We start from the raw sequence: 24,419 nt of genomic DNA on the forward strand, positions 1-24,419 counted from the left end.
AGCTCTCGTTCAATTTCAAAGAGATCTTGAATGTAGAATGAGCTGTCCTACCACCCATGAGCAAGAGCGAGGCAATACCGCTAGACGCCACAGCGAAGGCGATTTTCCCCGAGAGTCTGACTTTGGCCAGTATGTTTCGAAGCAGTGTAGATTTTTCAGTACCACCCGGGCCATCGACAAAAAATAACTTCTTGCCTTCCTCCGGGCATTCAACCGCTTCAATAATCTGGTCGTAAAACACCCGCTGACTTTCGTTCAGCTGATCTTCTGTGCCTGGAATTGCCTCCAAAGCTGACGCATCGTATCCAGTGAGCTCACGTCGTAGTAATCCGTTTTGGCGAAGCGCTTCACGAATCAATGTTGGGACCGACCCCAACTGAGGAAGCTCGTCGAAGTCAGCTACCGCATACCCACTCGCTTGAAGTAGTTCTTGAATGCTCATCAGCGTTTCAAATTCGACCAACGCCGACTTAAAGGGGTCCATCAAAGCCTGATGTTTGCGTGCGAAGTCTTGGGAAAGATCCGCGAAGAACCGATCCCATAGAACACCAACATTTGCTGGAGCTGAATACACCAGAATGGTGACGAAGAGCTGGCGTAGTTAATACGGCATTTGGAACTCAGCCGCTTCCCTCAAACACGAAACCCACTCGTTGTCATTCTCTAAGTAGCCAGCCTCCCGCGCCGCAATTTGGAATGTTGGGCAGACAATCCCGTTAGCCGTTCTCAAGTCTTCAAACGACGTTGGACCTCTACGCTGACAGAGCAGTAGCCGAAGGTAGAACCGCTCCATATCTCGAGGAGACACGTGAATCATGCGACCAACGGCAGCTTGATACTGTTTCCGGCGATCCCACTTTTTCGGTTGCCCTTTCTTCGGCGTTTTCCAGCAGAACGCTTTGGGGATATCCTGATACAACATCGTCCTTGCAATATGATTCTGAGGCTCTTCACTCGCACACAACTCAAAGAATCTGGCCAGCATCGTGTGACTAACACGTTCCAAAACCGCCTCCGGGCTTTCCGTTTCGCGGAAGCAAACCGTCTGCCCTGACTCGAGATGAACCGTCAGCTGTGTCACCGCGTGGGGTTTCCCCTGAATTGTGAAATCGAGCAGGCGCATGCAAGCTTCCACCGGAGAAATGTACCGGGCGCTCAAGAAACGTAGAATCTCATTTGGTTCTCGACGCGCACTCTGCTGCCCTCCTCGGACTTCTTCCACAGTGAGTATAGCCATGTCGGGTCCTTTGTACACATACTTGTACAGGTATTTAACCGCAGTTATATCCGTGCACACTTCGACATTGATGTGGCAGTTGTACTTCTGGGATAAGTACGGGTTGTACGGTACAACCCACTGGTTGATCGTAGCATTGTCGTATTCTCTGCCTTTGAACTTTAGAACACCTTCTTGGCGTCGACGACGTCTGTACACTGGATATCCGTTGGCATTGGCTTGTGTAACTTCTGCTAAGGGCTTCGGATATCCTTTGGTACACTTGCCGTCCTTCATACACGCGCAGGAAGGGTTTGCAGGCCCGCATGGACCATGAAGCATTCATGACATGACCGTCTCATACAGCTGAGGGTTTGTATCCTTATCTGGGATCTCAGCGCATTCCATCTTGTCTACGATCTCGCGGGTTCGAGGTTTGTCTTCGTCAGCCAAAATAACCAGTACGTGAGCGTGGGGGAGGCCTCGTTTTTGAAACTCGACAACGTAAATCCGCGCGCGCACTCGTCCCAGAACGCCTTGGTTTAAATCGTCAAGCGTTGCTTGCAGTTTCTGCTGCCACACGCGAGCCACGAATTTCCTGGTCCTCATTCTCAGGCACAGGTGGATTCTCAATCAGCATATCGCGCGGGATCTTCATGTAATCGTTTCCTAGGGAAGGGTTTACATCATGCCTTCCTTCCCCGACTTGCAGCAGGAACTCGGAGAACGCAGACATTTTCTCAGCAGTGTCTGCAGTATCAGCTGTGCGCACTTGCATGTTTTCCGTAAGACGGAACGTCTGTAACTGGGGCCACAGCCTAGACGACTTGAGGCAAGCGTCAATTGTCTCGACGGGTGCTCCATTCTTCACGACCGGGAGAATCTGGCGGAAATCTCCCGAAAGTACAAACACTTTCCCCCCCAAAAGGCTCAGTATCGTTGTCAAGTATGTCCCGCAGTGTTCTGTCTACTGCCTCGAATGCGTGGCGATGGGCCATAGGTGCTTCGTCCCAAATAATTAAACTTGCATGCTTGATCAACTCCTGAATATGGGAGTTCTTCCTGATACCGCACGTCGAGCTCTCGTTCAATTTCAAAGAGATCTTGAATGTAGAATGAGCTGTCCTACCACCCATGAGCAAGAGCGAGGCAATACCGCTAGACGCCACAGCGAAGGCGATTTTCCCCGAGAGTCTGACTTTGGCCAGTATGTTTCGAAGCAGTGTAGATTTTTCAGTACCACCCGGGCCATCGACAAAAAATAACTTCTTGCCTTCCTCCGGGCATTCAACCGCTTCAATAATCTGGTCGTAAAACACCCGCTGACTTTCGTTCAGCTGATCTTCTGTGCTTACAATTGCCTCCAAAGCTGACGCATCGTATCCAGTGAGCTCACGTCGTAGTAATCCGTTTTGGCGAAGCGCTTCACGAATCAATGTTGGGACCGACCCCAACTGAGGAAGCTCGTCGAAGTCAGCTACCGCATACCCACTCGCTTGAAGTAGTTCTTGAATGCTCATCAGCGTTTCAAATTCGACCAACGCCGACTTAAAGGGGTCCATCAAAGCCTGATGTTTGCGTGCGAAGTCTTGGGAAAGATCCGCGAAGAACCGATCCCATAGAACACCAACATTTGCTGGAGCTGAATACACCAGAATGGTGACGAAGAGCTGGCGTAGTTAATACGGCATTTGGAACTCAGCCGCTTCCCTCAAACACGAAACCCACTCGTTGTCATTCTCTAAGTAGCCAGCCTCCCGCGCCGCAATTTGGAATGTTGGGCAGACAATCCCGTTAGCCGTTCTCAAGTCTTCAAACGACGTTGGACCTCTACGCTGACAGAGCAGTAGCCGAAGGTAGAACCGCTCCATATCTCGAGGAGACACGTGAATCATGCGACCAACGGCAGCTTGATACTGTTTCCGGCGATCCCACTTTTTCGGTTGCCCTTTCTCCGGCGTTTTCCAGCAGAACGCTTTGGGGATATCCTGATACAACATCGTCCTTGCAATATGATTCTGAGGCTCTTCACTCGCACACAACTCAAAGAATCTGGGCCAGCATCGTGTGACTAACACGTTCCAAAACCGCCTCCGGGCTTTCCGTTTCGCGGAAGCAAACCGTCTGCCCTGACTCGAGATGAACCGTCAGCTGTGTCACCGCGTGGGGTTTCCCCTGAATTGTGAAATCGAGCAGGCGCATGCAAGCTTCCACCGGAGAAATGTACCGGGCGCTCAAGAAACGTAGAATCTCATTTGGTTCTCGACGCGCACTCTGCTGCCCTCCTCGGACTTCTTCCACAGTGAGTATAGCCATGTCGGGTCCTTTGTACACATACTTGTACAGGTATTTAACCGCAGTTATATCCGTGCACACTTCGACATTGATGTGGCAGTTGTACTTCTGGGATAAGTACGGGTTGTACGGTACAACCCACTGGTTGATCGTAGCATTGTCGTATTCTCTGCCTTTGAACTTTAGAACACCTTCTTGCCGTCGACGACGTCTGTACACTGGATATCCGTTGGCATTGGCTTGTGTAACTTCTGCTAAGGGCTTCGGATATCCTTTGGTACACTTGCCGTCCTTCATACACGCGCAGGAAGGGTTTGCAGGCCCGCATGGACCATGAAGCATTCATGACATGACCGTCTCATACAGCTGAGGGTTTGTATCCTTATCTGGGATCTCAGCGCATTCCATCTTGTCTACGATCTCGCGGGTTCAAGTTTTGTCTTCGTCAGCCAAAATAACCAGTACGTGAGCGTGGGGGAGGCCTCGTTTTTGAAACTCGACAACGTAAATCCGCGCGCGCACTCGTCCCAGAACGCCTTGGTTTAAATCGTCAAGCGTTGCTTGCAGTTTCTGCTGCCACACGCGAGTCACGATGTCTGGTCGATCTTGAGCTGTCTGGATATCGGAAGGTATCGCTTCAAGAATCTCGTCCCATTTGGGGCTGCACGTTTCAGTCAGGAAGACGTCGGGCCGTCCATACTCCCGAACAATTGCCATCGAATCTTGATACGACTTGTACATGGACCGCGGGCTACCCAGGTGCGAAGCCGGTAGTATGATACGCTTGCCAACCTGATTAAGAAAGTGGGTTGGTCGTCCTCTGCTGCCTCCGTCCCGGTCCGGGTGGACCAATCTGTTCTGGGCCCGGTCATATTCCGACAGCAGCACTTCTCCTTCCGCCAGAGCCAAAGTATCCTCATTGAGCAAAGCGTCTTGAACACCCCTGTATTGATCGGCGCGAAGTGTTTTCTGATTGTCGGCCACCCAGCGAAGCTGTTCTTGCTCACATTTTGCACGCTGATCTACACACCACTGTTGAAATAGACGCCAACCTTGGTGGAGAGCGGACTGATCATCCACTTTCTGATGAAGGCGGAACACGACGTGTTCACGAAGCGACATCGCCTTCTTGTTTCGATACTCAGCACCATTCGCGAACTCGTCTGTGTAGGTCCATCCCTTCTCTCCATATGGAAGGAGAAGCGGGTATTGGAGTGGATCGTAATCGGCGTGAGTCTCATACAAACGTAGCAGCCTTTGATCGCGTGTAAAGAGCAGTAGATCCCGAGGCTGTGCCAGGTTGCCATCCTCAATGAGGGTCGCAGCCACTTCAGACACAGTGGGGCGGTTATGCGTCCTCGGTCGCGATGAGTTGTCATGTAGACGGAACACCAAGTCTACTGGACCCTCCGTGTTGTGTTGACGCACTTGCTGCCCAAAGTGGAGGAACCTTTGCGCTAATGGGCTGTGCTCTGCCATCATTTTCTCGATGTCTAGTAGCGCAACACGATCCAGATCCGCGAATATACCAAGACGTCGCTCCGCGCGGCGTTGCATGTCTGGATCCACAATGTAGATCTGCGCAAACTTGGGTGCTACCCGCGCGCCTGTCCGACGGTCTATGTGGGGGAGGAGAGACCCTAGGTAGTGCCCCATAGCCCCTTGAATGCGATATGTGTACACCCCGTGTGTACCGGCAACGCTCTCGTCTTGACGTACGTTTTGAAACGATCGGTTTGAGCACGAAGCACCAATCGATGTAAACGCGAAGGCTTGGTTGTAAGCACGAATTTGACGGCGGAACTCGGGATCTCCGTACAGCTGAAGCAACTTCCGTGGCGCGGGGTGCAGTGGAGGCAGATTTACCCTGCCTGCGAGACAGCATGATATCGCAGACTCTCCAGGCCACTTCCAAGCATTGCAGATCGGACAAACGGATGTAGCCGGAAGCTTGTGCCGGCCGCTCACCACGTCGTCACCCGTTATCATGGACGCATCGAAGTCTTCGAGGGATATAAGAGCATGTCCATGACGGACACATTGTCGTCTAGTGCGCACCCGCTCGAGCTCGTACTGGCGCTCGTCTTGTGTCTGCTCAGCTCGCGTTCAGCCACCATGCTCTGGTCCGACAGGTTTGCTCGCCAATGCGCATGTTGTTGACGGTTAAGCTCGCGTGCATGTTCCTGTTGCTGTCCCGACATCTGTGCCCGTCGACTCGCATGTTGCAGGCGGTCTCGACCGCGTACGGCTTCCCGGTCTGGCTCCCTTAGCTCCGCTCTGTGTGCTGCTTGCTGCTGTCGATTCTGCTCTCGCTGCTCGTGAAGCTCTTCTCCGCGTAACTGAGCTCTTCAAGCACATTTGCGCTCAGCGTCTTTCTTCCTCGCACGATCACGCTGAGATAGTGTCATATTAATGCGCCTGGTTCGAGCTCGCTGTGCGTCGCGTGTGCGTTCGCGATCTGCCTGAGACAGTGTCCTATTAGCTCTTTTGTCGCGAGCTCGCTGCGCAGCCGAGACCGGGACATCTTCTCGATCCGCTGATCCAGATACGACAGGTACTGTAAATAAAGCCGTATCCTCAGTTTCAGCTTGGTACGCCGCCTCCATTTCAGCCGCAAACCGGCGCTGAAGTACCACAGGATCGGACTCTTCTGTCTTTTCCTCCAGCTCTTCAATACCGTTGGTTGACCTTCCGTAAATTCCGTAACCGCCGTAGCTTCTTGATGCACACTGAGGGCCTTCAGCTCTTTGTTCAAGTCGTATCGTTTCTTCCTGCGCTTGGTCTGACGTCGTTTTCGTGCATCCTTTTCCTCTCGCATGGGTGTCGCGTTAATGCGTTCGTTCTCGTGCAGGGCCTCCTCGAGTTCCTCGCGCGTCCTCTTTCGCTTACTCCGAACCATAGTTCTGCGAACACGTAAACGTGACGCGTTAGACAATGTCTAAGTACACCGCACGTAGCAGTAGGTTTTCATAGAGTAGTGTGTTGGAATACGCGTACTACCCGGGATTGATTGCCCCCATCAAGGTTATCTCCGATCACTTATCCCGCAGTCACGGGCCGTGAGGCCCGGAGCGGTTTTAGTTTGCAAATTGTGCAGTCGAATCTTCAGGGTTGGGCCCCCGGATAGTACTGTAGCTTGAGGTGCGATATCCTTTTGCCAAAAGGCGGCCGTTAATTGCAAAGGCTGGTTATTGATAGGCTATTACAGCCCCATCCCATCTGTCGGTTAAAAGAGGCCAGTTACGGTACCCTCCTGACCAACTGCACGCACGCAATGTGCGTGCCCATCAATAACCATTAACGACCGGCTCAACTGGTTCGCTGTCGGGTTTGCGGTCAATGGACCAGGTGCCAAATGTGCTCTCGCGCAGAGTGAGCGGTTGGATAAAGCCCCAAGAACCCATATGGGTCTGGAACTAAATCCCCATAGCACGGCTACCTACTTGCAGGATAAAATCCCGCAAGTTATAAGCTACCCCCTAAGCAGCCCCAGGAGCCTCGGACTATCTGTGTATGTGTGTCTTGCTAGCTACTAATGCAAACTAACATGCATACACGCAGCTTACCTTAAATAACGTGGCGTTCCGCGGCTTCCGTTTTGAAAATGGGGGCAAAATGAAATGGCACTCGTTATTTCGCCCGATTCATGTGAAAGAGCCAGGCTCACGGTCCCCAACTACATCCGATCGATGACCGACAGTGCCCGACTCAATATAAAAGCCAGTTGAGCAATCGTGTAAAGCGCATGGCTGCTATACGTATATTCGGATGCGAAAGACTTAGCACTGAGCGTGTGAAGAGTCTTTGCGGGATTCTGCATAGTGTTCTACGCTGATAATGTGTGGCGGCACGAACAAACTGTAAGGGCAAACACAAAGATTGACTTGTTTAAAGTGTTAACTAAGCGCACATGCAAATGTATCTGTAACGTAGATACTAAAGTTCCTTTCTGGATAGCATGCAGAGACCTTTTGCACCGGCAATCTCTTCAAACGCCACAAGGACGTAACTTCCACAATTATAGCTGTCGACTTGAACCCCGAGGTCTGTATGGTACGGGCGGACTCGAAACTTTCGTGGGGCGTAGTCTGGTAGCTGCACTAGAAGGGCCTCCGTGAGTGCTCGGACTTTAATTGCATAGGTCGAGCCCATTGGATCGTAGACAGACGCCTCCGCCATTTCCAGGTCCAACGATATGTCGCACCAATGGTTTTTACTGCAGCATACGGGGATGAAGATTTTCTCATTCGTGACACTGGCGAAAACATCAGCAAAAACGGCGGCAAACCCTGGCATTGCTTCGCCTTCAACAGAGCCGATTATACTTGGATCCACGATGATTACATCACTTCGTGATCCGAACAGTTTAGCCATAACGATGTTCATGGTGTCATGGTGATGGCTTTAGTGTCTTCACTAAGGCATGTTTTACCTACAAGGTCCAGAATTGCTGCCTGCATATTATACAATAGTTAATCAGATTAATATGATGAAGCAGGCAAGAGATGGGTATTTATACCTTTCAGGAGGACACATGAATCGCTTTTGCTTTCGTCGTCACGTCTGGCTGCTCCTTCACCCGAATGAGGATGGCATAGGCAATTAAAAGTCGACGGTGTTCACCCACTTCGTCATTTTTCCCACTTGGTTGATGGTCTTCATCGCTGTGTGCCAAGACTTCATAGTCCGCATCGTGCTTGTCAAGTACACGCCGAAGCCAGGTATATCGACGACCAGATCTTTTTCGGCAGTACCTTTGTGCTTTGACTGGAATGCTGTGACTTTTTGGTTGCAGATGCTGATTTGTTCAGGACGCAGTATGCGCGTGATGGAGGCTGGAGGGATAATAGGCTTGGTTGGTGGTAGCGATGCTATCGTTCGTACGGTCGGGGCCTTGAGCTTAGTGCCGTACTCAATCACCTTAAACTTGTTGAGAACTGCAGCCGCAGATGCATAGGTAGCTTCGCCCGACAGTGCGGTTTCTATGGATGCTAGGCTCAGGTTCAACGAATGAAGCTCGGCGTCTTCTTGAGCAAGAGCAACCGCCTTCTTACGTGCCGCCTTCTTTGCTTTAGCAGATTGCTTCGGGCGTCCTCTAGATCGTAGTGGGCTGGCAATAACGAACGTCGTTTCTTCGGTTACTGTTGGAAGAGTTCGCGAAGTCCTCGACTCAGACCCGACTGGGACTGATTGGCCCGATTCATGTGGAGGTTCCGACTCAGACTCGACTGCACCCGATTGGCTTGACTGCGGTGAAACGCCCCTTGGCTCGTTGAATAGGCCGACTTCTTCAGGTTCTGATACTAGATCGGTAAGCAACTCATCGCCACTCGTGCTGTGGGCATGGCCAGTGAGAAGTGGTTGACGTGGTTTCCTCCCAACAGCAGTATCTGGTGCGTGGGTAGTACTACATACTTATGTAAGAGGCACCAAAATATCGAAAAGCTGCCCACTCGTTTGCGAAAGCTCCAGCTGGTTTGTTTCTTGAATAGGATCTTCAAATTTACCATCCTTGAACCGACCAACCACTTCTTGGAAATATTGCATTGCCTGTCGATACTGGGTCATACCTAGACCAGCCATCGTGTCACAGATCTCCGAGGCAATGGGCAATGCTTCTCGGAACTATGGATTCGAATCCCAAGGGTGCTCGCGCCCAGGAAGAACAGTCTTCACCTCAAATGAGCTGGGCTCATTTTCAGCGCTACTTGAAGTGCTATTTTTATAGTAGCGTCGGGATAATTGTTTCTTGACCAAGAGCTTTGCGAAGGAAGAAAACGAGTTGTTTCCACGAAGCTTCCAGCCGATTGTTCGTATTGTTACCAAGTGTGACAGTATTCTGACGTTTATACGCACATCACTGTCCACGACAATTATCCCAATTCCTCCGAAAGTACGCAACAAATGGGTGCTCAACGTCCGATGCCGACGCACTCCCGACTGGAGACCCGACTGCACCCGACTCACTCTCGACTCCACCCGACTCACTCCCGACTACGGCAGCTCCACTACGCTCCACCGCTGGCTGACGCCACGTCAGTAGACGTTGCAGCAGAGAACCTAATCGAAGCAAGGTGGACCATATACTTGAAGTGCTTCTCGTATTCCGCCTCCGTCTTCGCATACACAAGCAAGCTCACTACCCCTCCAAGCTGCTCCTTCTGGGTCTTGTAGAATCCATTATCCGCAGATGCAATTTCTTCGCGAAGATACTTCAGCACATGGAACTGACATAGCAGCACAGTCACACCAGTAAAAGCTTCTTTCAAGACAGAGAGCTCCGTAAAATCTTTGTCCACCAGTACACATTGCAGCCTCGACCACGCCGGATTGTTTGACTTGAATTCTTTCAGGGCCGTGAACAACGTAGCGTACTGCTCATTCTGAAGAAGCGCGTGTTGGATAAACTGTCCCTTGCCAAAGGTATCATGAGCCGTAAAAGAAAATACTTTGTACTTGGATCGATTGGTTCTGTGCGTGGCATCAATCAGTAGAACCTCAGGGAACTGTTCGTACAGTAATCGCATATGTCTGGTCTGGAGCGTGATATACGTAGCTACTTTCTGGAGAATAACAACAGGTTATCTAAATATTTTGCCCAAAATTGTAGCAAACAGGTCATTTACCTTCTTGTTGATATCGTCAAGAAATATTCGACCAACATTACCAGTTTTGTCGCCGAACTCCTTCATCGATTTTTTCAGGCGCTTCTCGCTTGAGGATGAACCATCTTTTATCTCTCGCGCGTTCAGTTTGTAAACCAAGTTGTGTACGTCTTGCGAGTTCGGATTGCTATTATACTTGTCTGTGATGAACCTCAAAATACCGGTCTTCTTGGCCCCATACCGACGGAGCACGTCAACAGTTTGTATGGCGCCATCAGTCAGCGCTACCCGCTTGGAAGAGTGGGCTCTGAAAGAGTTTTCATGTAACCGATGGTTATGCTCCAGCCGACAGCGTGTGATTCTTACTGCAAATGTCTGGTTGGCCGAGTCAACTAACTGCACACAAGCATTTATCTACGTAACATGATTACCCGATTAGCATCAGATTACACCCGACTAGACCCGACCAAACAATACTTGCCTTTGCCTGGCAACCCTTCGCTCGAGTCTCTTGACGTGGTCTCTTCGAGGCTTGAGACTTATAGGATCCAGCGTGAGTGCAGATGAATGTCCTGGAATACTGTACCCAAGACTCGGGGATTGGTGGTGCCTTTGAATGCTATTTTCGAATTCGCTCGTTGCGCTCAGACACTGTGGTGTTACTGCGGCTCCGGAAGACCTATCGTTGAAGCACAAACAGAATTGGTAAGCACCTAACGAGAAAAATACAATGATCTCAACGTTCTCATCGTTACCTGAAATGTTTGGGCTGAGTAGGCCGCCAAGTACTGGTCAAAGGCTTCCCACGACGAAAACTCAACCTTGTTTGGCGATGCGGCCAACACACGACTGGGTCCACCACTTTCGCTTGTGCTGCTAGTAGCCTCCGGAGCGTCTGAAACACTCCGAGCCCCCGACGAGCCGTCTTTCGCCGAATCAGCACTACTTGCGGCGGGCGTTGGCAACCAGATGTCGTCCTGGGAGTCCTGGGATCTCTCAGACTCACCACTGTCGCTCACTTCCAACGCAGCGGCCCCCGTCAGCGGCCGCTTATGGGCTGCGCGCACGCGGAGATCCATTGAGCCCCGTACGGTATCCGCTCCCCCCTTTCGAAGTTTTGTGGCTGGCAGCGCACTGATTCCAACGGGTATACGCAATATACGCCGTACGGATGTAGCTCATCGGAAAGGAGCCGGGGATTGTGCAGGGGAAGGGTAATCTAGTCGGGCGAAATACTCACTGTCAAATGAAATTTGAACTGTGCATTTTAAGTACGATGTGTAGACCACATATAATATGTACACCACATATTGCAATTTTAGCCAATTGAGGCCGCCTTCGCTGCACTCGGCAGCCAGTGGAACGCGCGTATTTGCGTTACATTTTAGAACCCTACCCTCGGACGGACTGACAGACGGACGGACAACACACTCCACTAGAGAGGTAAGATGTTAACAAGCCGCAGCAGTAGTTGAGTTTCTTTCAAGTTGTTTGCATTCCGGAAAATTATTCTTAAACCTCTGAACCCCTATGTGCCTAAATCGACTTCTTTAATTTCATAAATCTGGGTTCAATTTAGACCAGTCGCTACAAAATGCTGAGTTCCTAGTAAGCCGTGCAATTATATTTACAAAAGACTAAGTCTCTAGCATCATGCTTACGATGTTATAAAATATATTCTAGTGATCTTGACACAGTCTCTATATTATTATTGGCGATCACTGTCAGAATCACCTGCACTTCAATAGCATGACAGCAAACGCTACACAATATATTTGGTTTAGCGTCGTGCTCGATATCATGGGCCGTTTCTGAGCTGCTATGAAACTTAGCTCGCATCAATGAAAAGAAAGGTAACGGCCTGCCCAGCTTGCACTAAATAGCCGCATGTACTGCCTGTTAGAGCTTGTAACTACTGAAGATTGATCACTTCTTATACCAAACTCAATGAAAGCTAAAAAATATTCAAACTGTAGCAATTTTAATGCATTGAAGTGTGTTCATTTTTGTGCTCATTCAAAACTAGTCATTAGATACTCGAATCTGCCAGTTATGATTGAAACATTAAACGTTTTTGGCGGTAGTGTTTTTTATTTAATAGTTTAACTAAGATTCCAGAATGGTTAACGATTAACAATAACGTTTCTTTATGGGGTCTAATAAACCAACCATAATTTACACATCTCATGTTGTGCTGTTGTCTATCCGCTCCATTTAAAACTGTATCCTACGCTAAAAAATCTTGTTTGAGCATTGACGTTTATACTAGTTGAAGCTCAAGTGTTTTGAGACTTCATTGCCATGATTGCACCAGCAATACAGCTGCCGGCATGGCACAAGCTAAGTACTGTAGTTTGAAGCGAGATTAAAATCACTCGAAAGAGGTCAAGATGATCAATTCCTACATCTACGTTTCTCTGGTTACTGATGGCTGGACCAGAAACAAACACCCGAGCAAGTGCCATTTCACATGCATCTTGGTCAAATTCACTGGAAGCTGCTTGCACTGTTGGATTCGATGTCGGCGTTGGTGCACTGGCGGGGGCGGGGGTAGGTCGTAGAGAATCTTTAAAACCATTAAAACACTTGTTAGACTTTACTAAGCGGTCCAACAAAAGTTGCCACTGGGCTTGCTGTTCTTCTTTAGAGCACCACAATAGTTGCATCGTCCGTGTTGTTTTGCCATTTTCATGCTCGATGGTGTAGTGCTTCCAAATTTCATCGCGTGGGCGTCTGGCATTTAGCGGTGATGGTCGAGATAGTCGAAACGATGCTGGCGTACGGGGTGATCGCCGGAGTGCGTGTACGGGGAGTACGGGACGATCGCGTGGGGGGGTGAAGAACGTGGAGTGTGGATTGAAGTTGACACGCGCTCGAGCTGGTGAGGAAGACAATTGCGCTGGGGTTGATGACTGTAGTGGGGGGCGAGAACACCACCCTACGCGACCTTGTCGGCGACGGTAGGAGAGCATCAGATGGACTTGACTGCACAGACCAGCTGTAGCGAAGCGTTCTCCGTAATGCTGAGCCGGGTAAAGATTGAAGTGTGAGCTGCGAGGGTCATCTCCAAGCGGTTCGAAAGATAAATACCCCGATTGAGGCGAGGGGCTCTCTGCAGCCCCTTCGCCGTCGACATGGGGAATCAGCTTCGGCAAAGATCCTTTTGGCACCTTAGGGGGGGGGATCTGACCTTTGAACTTTTGCATACTTAAAGAGCGTTTAAAGCATTTTGTATTATTTAAACCGTTTTTACTCTTCCAATCTGAAATCATCTATTATGAGTCCCTTTATAATGATGAGACTCACCAAAATAATGTATGTTGTCAGATGTGCAGCTGAATATACTCTAATTTTAGTATTTGCATTTCAGATTTTGCTTCTCTTGCCGGATTTTTTTAACTATTACTTACTTCGATGATATAGTAAGCTTCTCGAAATATGGACTTCGGGTCGTAGCTCACTGCGCGCCTTAACCAGTTGAGTCAATGATCACCGTGGTCTGTCAGTTGAGGTGGTCGTCCACGTCACGTAGCTGCCAGTCCTGTCCCTGATCAGAAGACGGTGTCCGGTGGCCACAGAAACCGCTGCCCTAAAATACACCTACAGCTATCCTAGCACACGCACAGCAAACGGTAACTGAGTTCCTAGGCCGCGTGCACGTAAGGGAATCCGTCGAGATCTATTGCCAGATCGCTCGCGCGTGATCCCGGGGGCTCTTAGTACCGGGGGCTAACTCCACTACCCTCTCTTTGGGGACACGTCACGACGTTGCGGGCTGCTGATACCGACGATCCTACGGGGCTACAATACCCGTCTCTCTAACACACTCTTGGGAAACCCTCACACTCAAGGACTAACACTGCGATGACACTGGCTAACTGGCTAACTGGTTGTTGTACTTGTCTTCTGCGCGAAACGTATCAGACCGATACGCTCGTGGCTCTCTCTGGAAGCACTTGCCTGCTTCTCTGCTAATCTCGAACTGAGGCTATCCCTCTACTACCACATGCACTTGGTCTCCCGCTCCCTCATTCAAGCAACAGCGACTCCTCACGAAGATCGCCATTCGCCGCACACTTGCCTTGAGTATACCGGGTCGTCTGGATCTTCAACCGGTTGCTCCTTTAAGGTGGCAGCTGCTCGAAGGTGGATGTTGACTTATCCACTTCACTGTCTTGTCCTCCTGTCCGTTGATCTCCGTCGCTCCTCGCCTGCCGTCCATGTCTGGATAAGATGAGCCCCCAAGAGGATTTCATCCGCTTACTCTCTTCCCCTGCCTACGAATCGTCCGCGATTCGTCCATCGTCACTGCTAACCCGCTCGTCCATCGCCGCTGTCCTTGCCACCGTATCCGCTGTCTCTTAATCCGCTAATCCGCTCGTCCATCGCCGCCATCTTCTTGTGCTGCTAGGCCTTCTTCGCCATGCAGTTAGTGCGCGGGCTCACGTGGGATTGCATTCCCTGCACCATCGCTGTCATCCTCGCTGTCGTCACCTTCTTGATCTTGGTCGCTGTCGTCCGAATCTTCGTCTGCACCAGTGTGCACGCGTCCTTGTCGCCACAGCTCCTCGTAATCTGCTTGGTTGATCCAGAGCTTCTGGGGGCCGTCTGGGTCAAGTCGATCACCCAGCCGCTCAGCTTCGAACTCCAGTATGTATCGGCCGGTGCGGGTCCGACATCGTCGGCGGCGGCGTTCAACCACAACGTCGTCCGGCCGCCATCTGCTGAGGCGAGGACGTGAAGACACCAAGCTGTCGACACCGCGTCGCCCTCGTCCAGCAAACACGTAAATGGTCGGCTCTTCATCTTCTTCGTCAGGTGGTCCGACTGCTCGTCCTCGTGCTGGTGCGTCTGCTGCTGCTGTTGCTGTGTATCTGGCTCCTCCATCATCTCCGCTGGTCGTCGTGTCTGGTGCTGGTCGTAAGCCTCCATGGGCAGGTGCATCGGCTTGTCCTCGTACTCTTCCGCTTGTCGCTGGTTGTTCGGCACTGACACCACTCGCATCTTCTGGTGTGTGCGTCGTTCTACTGGCTGCTGCTGCGTTAGTCTCGTCACCAACACTTGGCACTGCGTCTGTGTACGGAGCTCTTCGCTGTCGTGCTCGCGTTCGGCTAGCAATGGTGTCTGCGTTAGGGTCGACTGCTGCTCGGGCCGTGAAGCGCACGCGCTTGCGTGGTGGCGCACGGCCTCTCGACTGCTCCCCGTGTCCGTCGTCGTCTTCGTCATCCTGATCCTGCTGTGCTGTCGGGGTGGCACGTCGCTTGCTTGGGGCCGTCTTCCGCGTCGGCACGTCTGTGGTGCTGGTGACTTGCTGCCCTGCGCTGTCGGCAGCAACCTGACTTGTGTCGCTGGTCGCTATCGCCCCGCTGCGTCCGTCTCCATCCGTCGTGCTCGCTCCACCACTCGCTCCTGCCGCTGCCGCCGCTCTATCTTCAGCAGCCTCCGTCGCTGCTATTTCCGGTTCGTCTCCGTCGTCGTCCTCAGAATCAGCGTCAGCCGCCGCGACTGCCTCCTCCTGCAAGTCAGCTGCGATGTCGCGCGCCATCTCTTCCAGCAGATTCGTCGGATAATAATAGGAGATCAGGAACGAGCAATGCGTCACTAGCTCCTTTCCCGATTCCAGCATCTTCACTCGGAAATTGTCATACCCGGCCGCCTCTATGATCTGCGCAGGTCCACGCCAGCGATGCCCGAACTTGGTGATGCCTGGTCCTCGCGCGGGCCTGTACACCCATACCAATTGAATTGGTCTAAAGTCTCGTCCTGTACATACCTTCCTCTGGTTGTAATACATCGCCTGCCTTGCTTGCTCCTTCGCTAGCGCCAATGCCGCCAACTCACGCGCCGTCTCCAAATCTTCGAGCAGCACTCGATGGTACTCCTGCAATGTGCTATGCGGGTACACCAACCGACTCTTCCTCAGCAACTCTGCAGGCGTCCGTAATTTCCGGCCCATCATTAGTTCGTTAGGCTGGTAGCCATGCGTCGCGTGCTTCGCCGAGTTATACGCGTATAGTGCACTAGGCAGAAAATCGTCCCAATCATCCTGCCCTTCGCCCACATACAGACTCACGATGTCCTTCCAGGTTCTGTGAGAACGTTCAACAAGTCCAAGCAGGTTCGGTCGGTACGGCACCGGTGTCGACTGCTTCGCCTGCAATAGCTGCAGCAGCTCCGCCGTCGCTTGACTGCTGAACTCCATCGCGCCGTCCATCATGATCTCTCTCATGGGGCCGAAGACCAACACCACTTTCTCCATCAAAAACCGCGCAATCTCTTTCGCCGTATGCCCCGCGACAGCCTCCGCGACCGCGTATCGCGTCGTGTACTCCACAGCAGCAATCACGTATCTCTTGCCGTTGGGCGTCACCGGTAGTGGGCCGGCAACGTCGATCGCCCATCTGTCGCAAACATCTCCAGTGCGCACACTCCGTAATGGCGGAACCACTGCTTTCGGTCGTGCTTTGCGCGAGCCGCAATCTTGACACGCTGATACCCAGCTGCTCACCGTCCTGCTCATCCCAGGCCACCAATACAACCGGCGTAGTCTCTCGTTCGTCTGTGGTCCCCGTAGGTGACCCGTCCAGATGCTGTCGTGCGCCTCCTTGAACGCCAATGCCCAGTACGCCGTAGGCAATAGGATGCGCTCTTCCCCAGGCGTTATCCCCACCTTCACCATGCCGTCCTCGTCCTCGAATACGCGCCGTCCTCGATACTGTCCTTGCTCCTTCAACTTCTGCACCATATTTGATCGTCCTTGCTCTCTCTTGATGTCCTGATCAGTGAGCTGCACGATGCCTAACTCTGCGCTGTCGACCCGATTCACCGTCGCTACTCCACTCGCTTCTGCTGCTAGTCGCCCAATTTCAGCCGCTACCTCGGCCTCCACTTCGTCACGGGAGCGCACCTCTTGCACTCCTCCGATGTCGGGGTCCTCCTTGCTCTCACCGTCCTTATCAGTCACTGCTGCGTCACCTGCTGGTCCTCGGGATAAAGCGTCTGCCACGTGGTTTTCTCTACCCGGACGGTATAGAATGTCGAAGTCGTACTCTTGCAGAGTGAGCGCCCAACGATGCAGTCTACCCGCCGGTTCCTTCGCCGTCATGAGCCACTTCAACGCAATGTGGTCCGTCACAATCGTGAACTTCCTTCCGTAAAGATGAGGTCTGAACAGCCTCACTGCCCACACTACTGCCAGGCACTCCAATTCTGAAATGCTGTAGTTGGCGACCGTCGGACTATTGACCTTGGAGGCGTACGCCACCGGTTGGTCGCCACGTCCTTGGTCCTGCGATAGCACTTCTCCTAGTCCGGTCTTCGAGGCGTCCGTCGTTAACTTGAACGGGCAATTTGTAGTCAGGGTAGATAAGGACAGGTCTTGTACTAAGCCATGCTTTTTGCCCACGTGAACGCCTCCTCTTGTGCATCTCCCCAAGTCCACTCAGTCGTCTTCCGCAGCAAACTAGTCAGCGGCGCCATCTGTGTCCCAAACTCCGGCACAAATCGTCGATAGTAGCCAGTCAATGCCACGAATCTCCTCACCTGCGCTTCGTCTTGTGGTCGGGGGAACTCTACAATCGCTTTAATCAGCCGGTTCGTCGGCTGGATCCCTTCTGTCGTTAGGTCATGCCCTAAATACTCCATCCGCGTCGCCGCAAAGGAACACTTGGACGCTTTCAAACTCAGGCCAGCTTCTGCCAATCGCTCCAATACAACTGCCAATTCGACCACATGTTGAGCCACAGTCCTTTTCGTAAAAATGATCACGTCGTCCAAGTAGACCAGGCAACAGACCCATGTAAGACCTCGTAGCACACAGTCCATCAGTCGTTGGAATGTACTCGGTGCGTTGCAGAGTCCAAAAGGCATGCACTTGAATTGGAAGAGTCCACGCCTCGTTGTGAACGCTGTCTTCTGCCTGTCTTCCGGTGCCACCGCCAGTTGCCAGTAGCCGGCGTGCAAATCAAGACTCGTGAATCGCCTTGACCCGTGCAGCGCTTCTAACGTCTCATCCACTCTCGGCAGTGGGTAGACATCCTTCGTTGTCACTGCATTCAGAGCTCTGTAGTCAATACAGAAGCGCACGCTGCCGTCCTTTTTCTTTACAATCACCACGGGGAAACCCCACGCGCCTTCTCCCTTATCGATGACGTCTTGCTCCATCATCGTGTCAACCTCATTGTCTATCAGCTCGTACTCCGACACTGCATGCCTTCTTCGTCCTAGCATGATCGGCGCCGTGTCTCCAGTGTTTATGTGATGCTGCACATTTGTCTTTGCAAGTGGCGGGCATCCCTTCTTCTTCTCGCCTATCCCTCGATAACGTCGTAACAACGCCACCACAAGCTCACGATCCGACGGCTCCATGTCTCCGATGTCCAACTTATCTTCGTCCGTCAATGGCAGTGCTTCTTCCGTGCTCAGTGTCTTCACCCACTCTGCCACTCGTGTTTGCTCTAGATCGCCATTCAGCGACAGGATCTTCATCACTTCTTCCGTCGGAACCCAGGTGCCTAAGGCTTCACGGGCCGGCATCTTCTCGCGTCTGCCTTCCAGATTCATCACTGCTATGCGTACTGTCCCGTTGCGCACTGTGTCCAGTGTCGGCGCCATCAGCAAGTGCCGCTTACTGCTTGGCTTGGGAACAAACACGCCCGTCGTCCCATCCTCGGCGTCCACAGTGACGCGCACTACACTCTGCGTATTCGTCGTGAGCTTTACCGTCTTGGCCAGCCGTACCATCGCGCTGCGCCCGGCTCCTTCCAATTGCAATGAGCTCACTCCGTGACACGTGAAGGGTAATATGACCTTCGTGCCGTCCGCCTCTCGGTACTTCAACTCTCGCGTCGAGAAGTCCATTTTCACCTGCCGCTCAACCATCCAGTCTTCTCCTACCAGGAACTCGTCGCCCTGTCCGTCCACGACCAGCGCATCGATCGTAACTCTCTGCTGGTACTGCGTCGTGCCCAGAAACCTCCATACTCCCAGTACACGTGTTCGACCTCCGCCAAACCCTTCAACCACATCCACTGGAGCGTCGCGCGTAATGCACCGACCGTAGCGCCGTAAATCGACGCCTGCAACGCTGAACTGTGCGCAGCTGTCTAGTCGCACTTCCTGTGTGTGTGCTCGCGTAAACGCTAGCAATGCCGTCGGCAGACAACTTGTACTTCCTGCTCCTGCAGCTCTTAACTGAGCCACTCGTAGCTCTCGCCCATCCTCGCCCGCCGCGATCTCCACATCGCCGTAGTTGCCGCTCTTTTCGTATACGTACTTCTTCTTCGGCTTGCACTTCTCATCCATCAGCTTCATCAACTTGGTCGCCTCGATCCGGCGTTGCTTCTCCTGTTGTCGGTAACGCTGGAGTCGTCGCACCCGCTTTGCTCTTCGATACGCCTTCGCCTCTTTGACTGCTTGCTTCCTGGCGGCCCGCATATCCGCAAGTGAGCCCTCCTCTTTTAGTCCACAGGGCATTTCTCCATGTACCGCTGGACGCACGCCAACCATTCGTCGTCTTCCAGTTCTGCTGCCGTTTCGTCACTTCCGGGCGATTCGATTACCGGTCCTGACCTCTTGGTGCGGCTCCTCTTCTTCCTTGGCGTTGGCGCGTCGACTGCTCTTCCAGCGGCCACCGCTACTTGAAGTGCCCGTACGTGATCACCGCGCCGTACGTGGTCACCGCGCCGTACGCTCCCATCTGCTTCTGCCAATACACGCAACGCTTTCCTCACAATCACCCGCAGCACCTTGGCTCGCTCTTCGCGCCGTTCCCGTAGTTTGCTCACCAGAATGCCGTGCACTGCCGCTAAGTTCACGCTCGCGCGTCGCTGTCGCCTTCGTTCGGATACAGTTCGGCCACCGCTAAGTGACAACTTCGCCCGGAGCTTCTGCTTCTTCGTACGCACCTTCTTGGCCGGCATGAACTCGTCATCGTCCACCGGGCTCATCATCACCGGCATGCACACCTCGTTCGCTCGCTTCCGAGACTTCGTCTCCGTCTTCACTGCGTCCAACGCCTCCTTCTGCTCGCCACCAGTCGCCACACCTGCTGCGCCGCGCTGGCCATCCGTTCCTCCACTCTTCCCCTGGGTTGCAGTACCACCGCTTCTCACGTCGGTACGCTTCCCCTGGGTCAGAGCACTTCTCCTCCCGGCCGCTGCTCGTAAGACCCTTACGTGATCCTCCAGCCTTACGTCGCCGCCTTCTCTTATCTCGGGGATAGCGTCGTCTTGCGACAGTGAAGCCCCCGCCTTCACTGCCGTTCCTAGTTTCCCGGCGCCGTTGTCGTCGCTGCCACTGCTGCGCCGTTGGCTCCCGGATCACTGGTCACTGCTGGCACGGTCTGGTGCCGCTTCGCAGTCTCTTCATCGGCCAACCGCTTATGACACTCGCGCCACCAATGGCCTACCTCTCCGCAGTAGTTACACGCAGACTCTGCCTTCCTCTGCAAAATGAAGCGGGTATCTTGGGGCCCGTAGTTCTCCAGGCCTGTGCGACCGCCACGACCTCTTCCGCCTCCGAAGCCTCGACCGCCTCCGCCTCTTCCTCCGCCGTTGAAACTGCTGCCGCCGCCGGTGTTACCGTTGCGGTTCTGGCCTTGCCAGCGCGTGCCTGCCGCTGCGTCGTTCCCCGGCTGCTGATTGCCCGTTGCGGAGTTATTCTCGGCCTCGATGATCTTCCGCGCTTGTGCCGCCTTTAAGTTGCCGGACGTCGCCTTGGCACTGTCTTTCCCTAGCCCGGCGGAGACAAGCATCAGTGCTTGGAGGGCGGCCAATGAGAGTGGGTCCTTCTTAGCCGTTTTAGCCAATCCACTCACTGCCTCCCCATTCGTGTCAACACTCGGGGGCTCTTCGCCACCGAATCCCAAACCCAGCTGTCTCCAGTCGAGTTGCTCTGCCGCCTCATTCGTCGATTTCTTCTTTGGAGGAGAAGCGTCTCCCTCCTCGCCGTACTCTCGGTTCTCTCGATACCTGCGCTTCGCTACGCGCCAGTCGGTGACCTTGAACCCCTCGCCATACTCTCCGCACTTGTCCTCCGCGAACTGTACGGCTTCATCCAGCGTTTGAGGTTCGTAGGCCCGTACTTGTGTTGCTGTCGTCTCATTACTAATGCCGTTGATGAACGCCTCCACGTAGGACTCTGCTGGAATGCGCTTGCCGAACCCAATGTTAGTCAGGCTGGCCGCGTAGTCGCTCAGGCGCTCGCCGGGCTGCTGCACTCTCGCTGCGAGCCGCTGCTGGATGCGGAACATATTGTCCCGGCTTCCATACTTCTTCCGCATCTTCCTCACCAGGTAACTGAGGTTTCTATCTTCCGGCTGCATGTGTTCGGTCAGCGTGATTAACCATTTACTGGCTGCATCCTTCAGATGAGCAGTGGCTTCGTAATACAGCTCCTCGGCCGTCCACGAGTCACCGCCAAGGCCTGCTTGCCGTTCTACCTCCTGAGGTATCGTCGCTAGCCACGCTTCCACGGACTCGCTCGACTTGCCGCTGAAGTCTTCAATGTGCAGCCTTTTCATCTTGTGTCTGCGTGGCTGGTCGGAGGATGGTGGGGCCTGAATCACAATTGGTTGCTGCGTCGATGGTGCTGGTGCTGGGGCTGGTGGCTGCACCACGAATCGTTTCATCATTGCACGCTGCTGCCCCGGTGTCAACGCATCCCACCAGGCCATCGATTCCAGTTCGTCGTCTGCTGTCTGCGTCGGGTTCGCCGGTGATGCTCCTGTTCCTCGGGCGGTGTGGTCATTCGGGGACCTACCGTCACGTCCGCCGCCACCTCTATTGCTGTTGTTGCCATTGTCGGCGCCACCGTTTCCATCGCTTCGTTGTCCACCTGCTCGGCTGGCATCGTCCTCTGCATCGTCGTCGCTGCTGTCTCCACTTCCGTCATCACCAGCCGGCGCGATGGTAACACTGCTGCTCACCGCCACTTCATCGTTGCCGCCGTTCCCGTCACCCGTATTCAAGCGGATGCGAGTTCTAGGCTGGCGCGTCTTCCTCGGTGCTACTGGCGTAGTAGATGATCGTCGAGTCGTTGCACTGGTGGTCGTCGTGCTCGACGTCGGCGTGCTCGATCTCCTAGCTGCACGGGCTGCTCGCTTAGCCATTGTCGTCTGCTGCGTTGTCTTCCTCGTCCATTCAGCGTCTGCTTCTCTTCTCCTCTCTCTTCCTCTTCCTGCTCTCTCACTCGTCTCTCTCTCTCTCTCTTCTCCTCTCTTCCCCTTCTTCTCCCTCTTCCTCTTCCCCTTCCTCTTCCTCACTCACTCGTCTCTCTCTCTCTTCTTCCTCGTGGCGGGGTTCGTGCCACAGGGCCAAGCTTCAATAGAAGGCCCCTGTATGACCACCAAGTAAGCTTCTCGAAATATGAACTTCGGGTCGTAGCTCACTGCGCGCCTTAACCAGTTGAGTCAATGATCACCGTGGTCTGTCAGTTGAGGTGGTCGTCCACGTCACGTAGCTGCCAGTCCTGTCCCTGATCAGAAGACGGTGTCCGGTGGCCACAGAAACCGCTGCCCTAAAATACACCTACAGCTATCCTAGCACACGCACAGCAAACGGTAACTGAGTTCCTAGGCCGCGTGCACGTAAGGGAATCCGTCGAGAGCTATTGCCAGATCGCTCGCGCGTGATCCCGGGGGCTCTTAGTACCGGGGGCTAACTCCACTACCCTCCCTTTGGGGACACGTCACGACGTTGCGGGCTGCTGATACCGACGATCCTACGGGGCTACAATACCCGTCTCTCTAACACACTCTTGGGAAACCCTCACACTCAAGGACTAACACTGCGATGACACTGGCTAACTGGCTAACTGGTTGTTGTACTTGTCTTCTGCGCGAAACGTATCAGACCGATACGCTCGTGGCTCTCTCTGGGAAGCACTTGCCTGCTTCTCTGCTAATCTCGAACTGAGGCTATCCCTCTACTACCACATGCACTTGGTCTCCCGCTCCCTCATTCAAGCAACAGCGACTCCTCACGAAGATCGCCATTCGCCGCACACTTGCCTTGAGTATACCGGGTCGTCTGGATCTTCAACCGGTTGCTCCTTTAAGGTGGCAGCTGCTCGAAGGTGGATGTTGACTTATCCACTTCACTGTCTTGTCCTCCTGTCCGTTGATCTCCGTCGCTCCTCGCCTGCCGTCCATGTCTGGATAAGATGAGCCCCCAAGAGGATTTCATCCGCTAATATATCTTACCTGTTACGCACCAAGATTGCTTTTGCACAGGTAAACTGAATTGCACGAAGGAAACACCATCATAAACCATTCAAACACCATTCATACGATTACATCTGTGATGATCACCGTTGTCGGTGTTAATTGGACTCGAAGCTGGTGGCTTTCTCTATGGCTATGAATGGAATAGACAAGTTACGATGAAGATTGAAAAACAAAATTCCTTGTTTTGACAAGGGCGATGTTGTAGCATTTAGCGGAGATTTTTTTTCATGGTGGCGGCGAGTATAAGTCTCTCAATGTTCGTCTTCATTTTTTCTCGCACCTGCCCAAGCAAGCAGCCGGACATTGCGGAAGGAGAATAGCGTCGACCTGATACGAGTCATCCCAAACAAATTCCAGTAGACGTGAAAACGGCGAGGACTTGCTTCGTTCCTGGATGTGGTTTTGTGTATTGCGCTCCGGCAGCAGTGCGCAAGCATATGCGTACATCCAGCCGGGCAAGTATCCAGAAACCATTGAGCAGTCTCTTCGCAAGAAGAAGCGGTTCCCAAAGCCTGAGGCAACAGCGACGGTGAGTGAAGCGGACGATTTGACCTCGCATCACTACGGTGTTAGTAAATGATGCCGATGTAGGTTATCAAGTATACAGCCACTAATGCTTCGGCATCGAGCGCGATCTGGAGATCTCATTTTCCGTCGTACATGCCCGGTATAAATAGCACCAAAAAGTTCACGCGTTCGCGCTTCGTTTTGCCATCGTCCTGGTTCACCAGTTGCTCAAATATCTCATTCGCGGGGCGATGCCGGTACAGGCGGCAGCGGAATAGATCATGCCGGTGTCTTCCATGAACGCAAGCAACAACGACACCGACTAGGGCACCAGCTCGGGCGGTAACACGCACCAGCTCGGACGACCCGGGCAGCATCAACGGGGTACCAGAGGTTCTACGTCGCATGGTCACCACGGAAGCTACACCCATAACCTTGATTAGAGTCTCCGCTTGAACAAGTCAATAGTAAGGTTTCGAGGCGGGCATTACCTTCACTTTTCCTTCAGTCGCCTAAACGTGAAGATAATGCGAGTGCAAATTGCTAAGACATTTCAAAATATTAGAATCAA

General features: G+C 52.9%; 1 protein-coding gene across 1 annotated transcript; it reads left to right on the forward strand.

Annotated features, from left to right (window-relative positions):
* Positions 1-22,528: 22,528 nt before the first annotated feature.
* Positions 22,529-24,174, forward strand: PITG_11718 (uncharacterized protein; the record flags this gene model as incomplete). Its single annotated transcript, XM_002901193.1, has 4 exons — positions 22,529-22,544; positions 22,968-23,190; positions 23,699-23,870; positions 24,127-24,174. 4 exons carry the CDS (start codon positions 22,529-22,531, stop codon positions 24,172-24,174), a joined length of 459 nt encoding a protein of 152 aa, XP_002901239.1.
* Positions 24,175-24,419: the final 245 nt, after the last annotated feature.

Source organism: Phytophthora infestans, genomic scaffold (assembly GCF_000142945.1).
Source record: "Phytophthora infestans T30-4 supercont1.22 genomic scaffold, whole genome shotgun sequence".
Taxonomy (NCBI): Eukaryota; Oomycota; class Peronosporomycetes; order Peronosporales; family Peronosporaceae; genus Phytophthora; species Phytophthora infestans.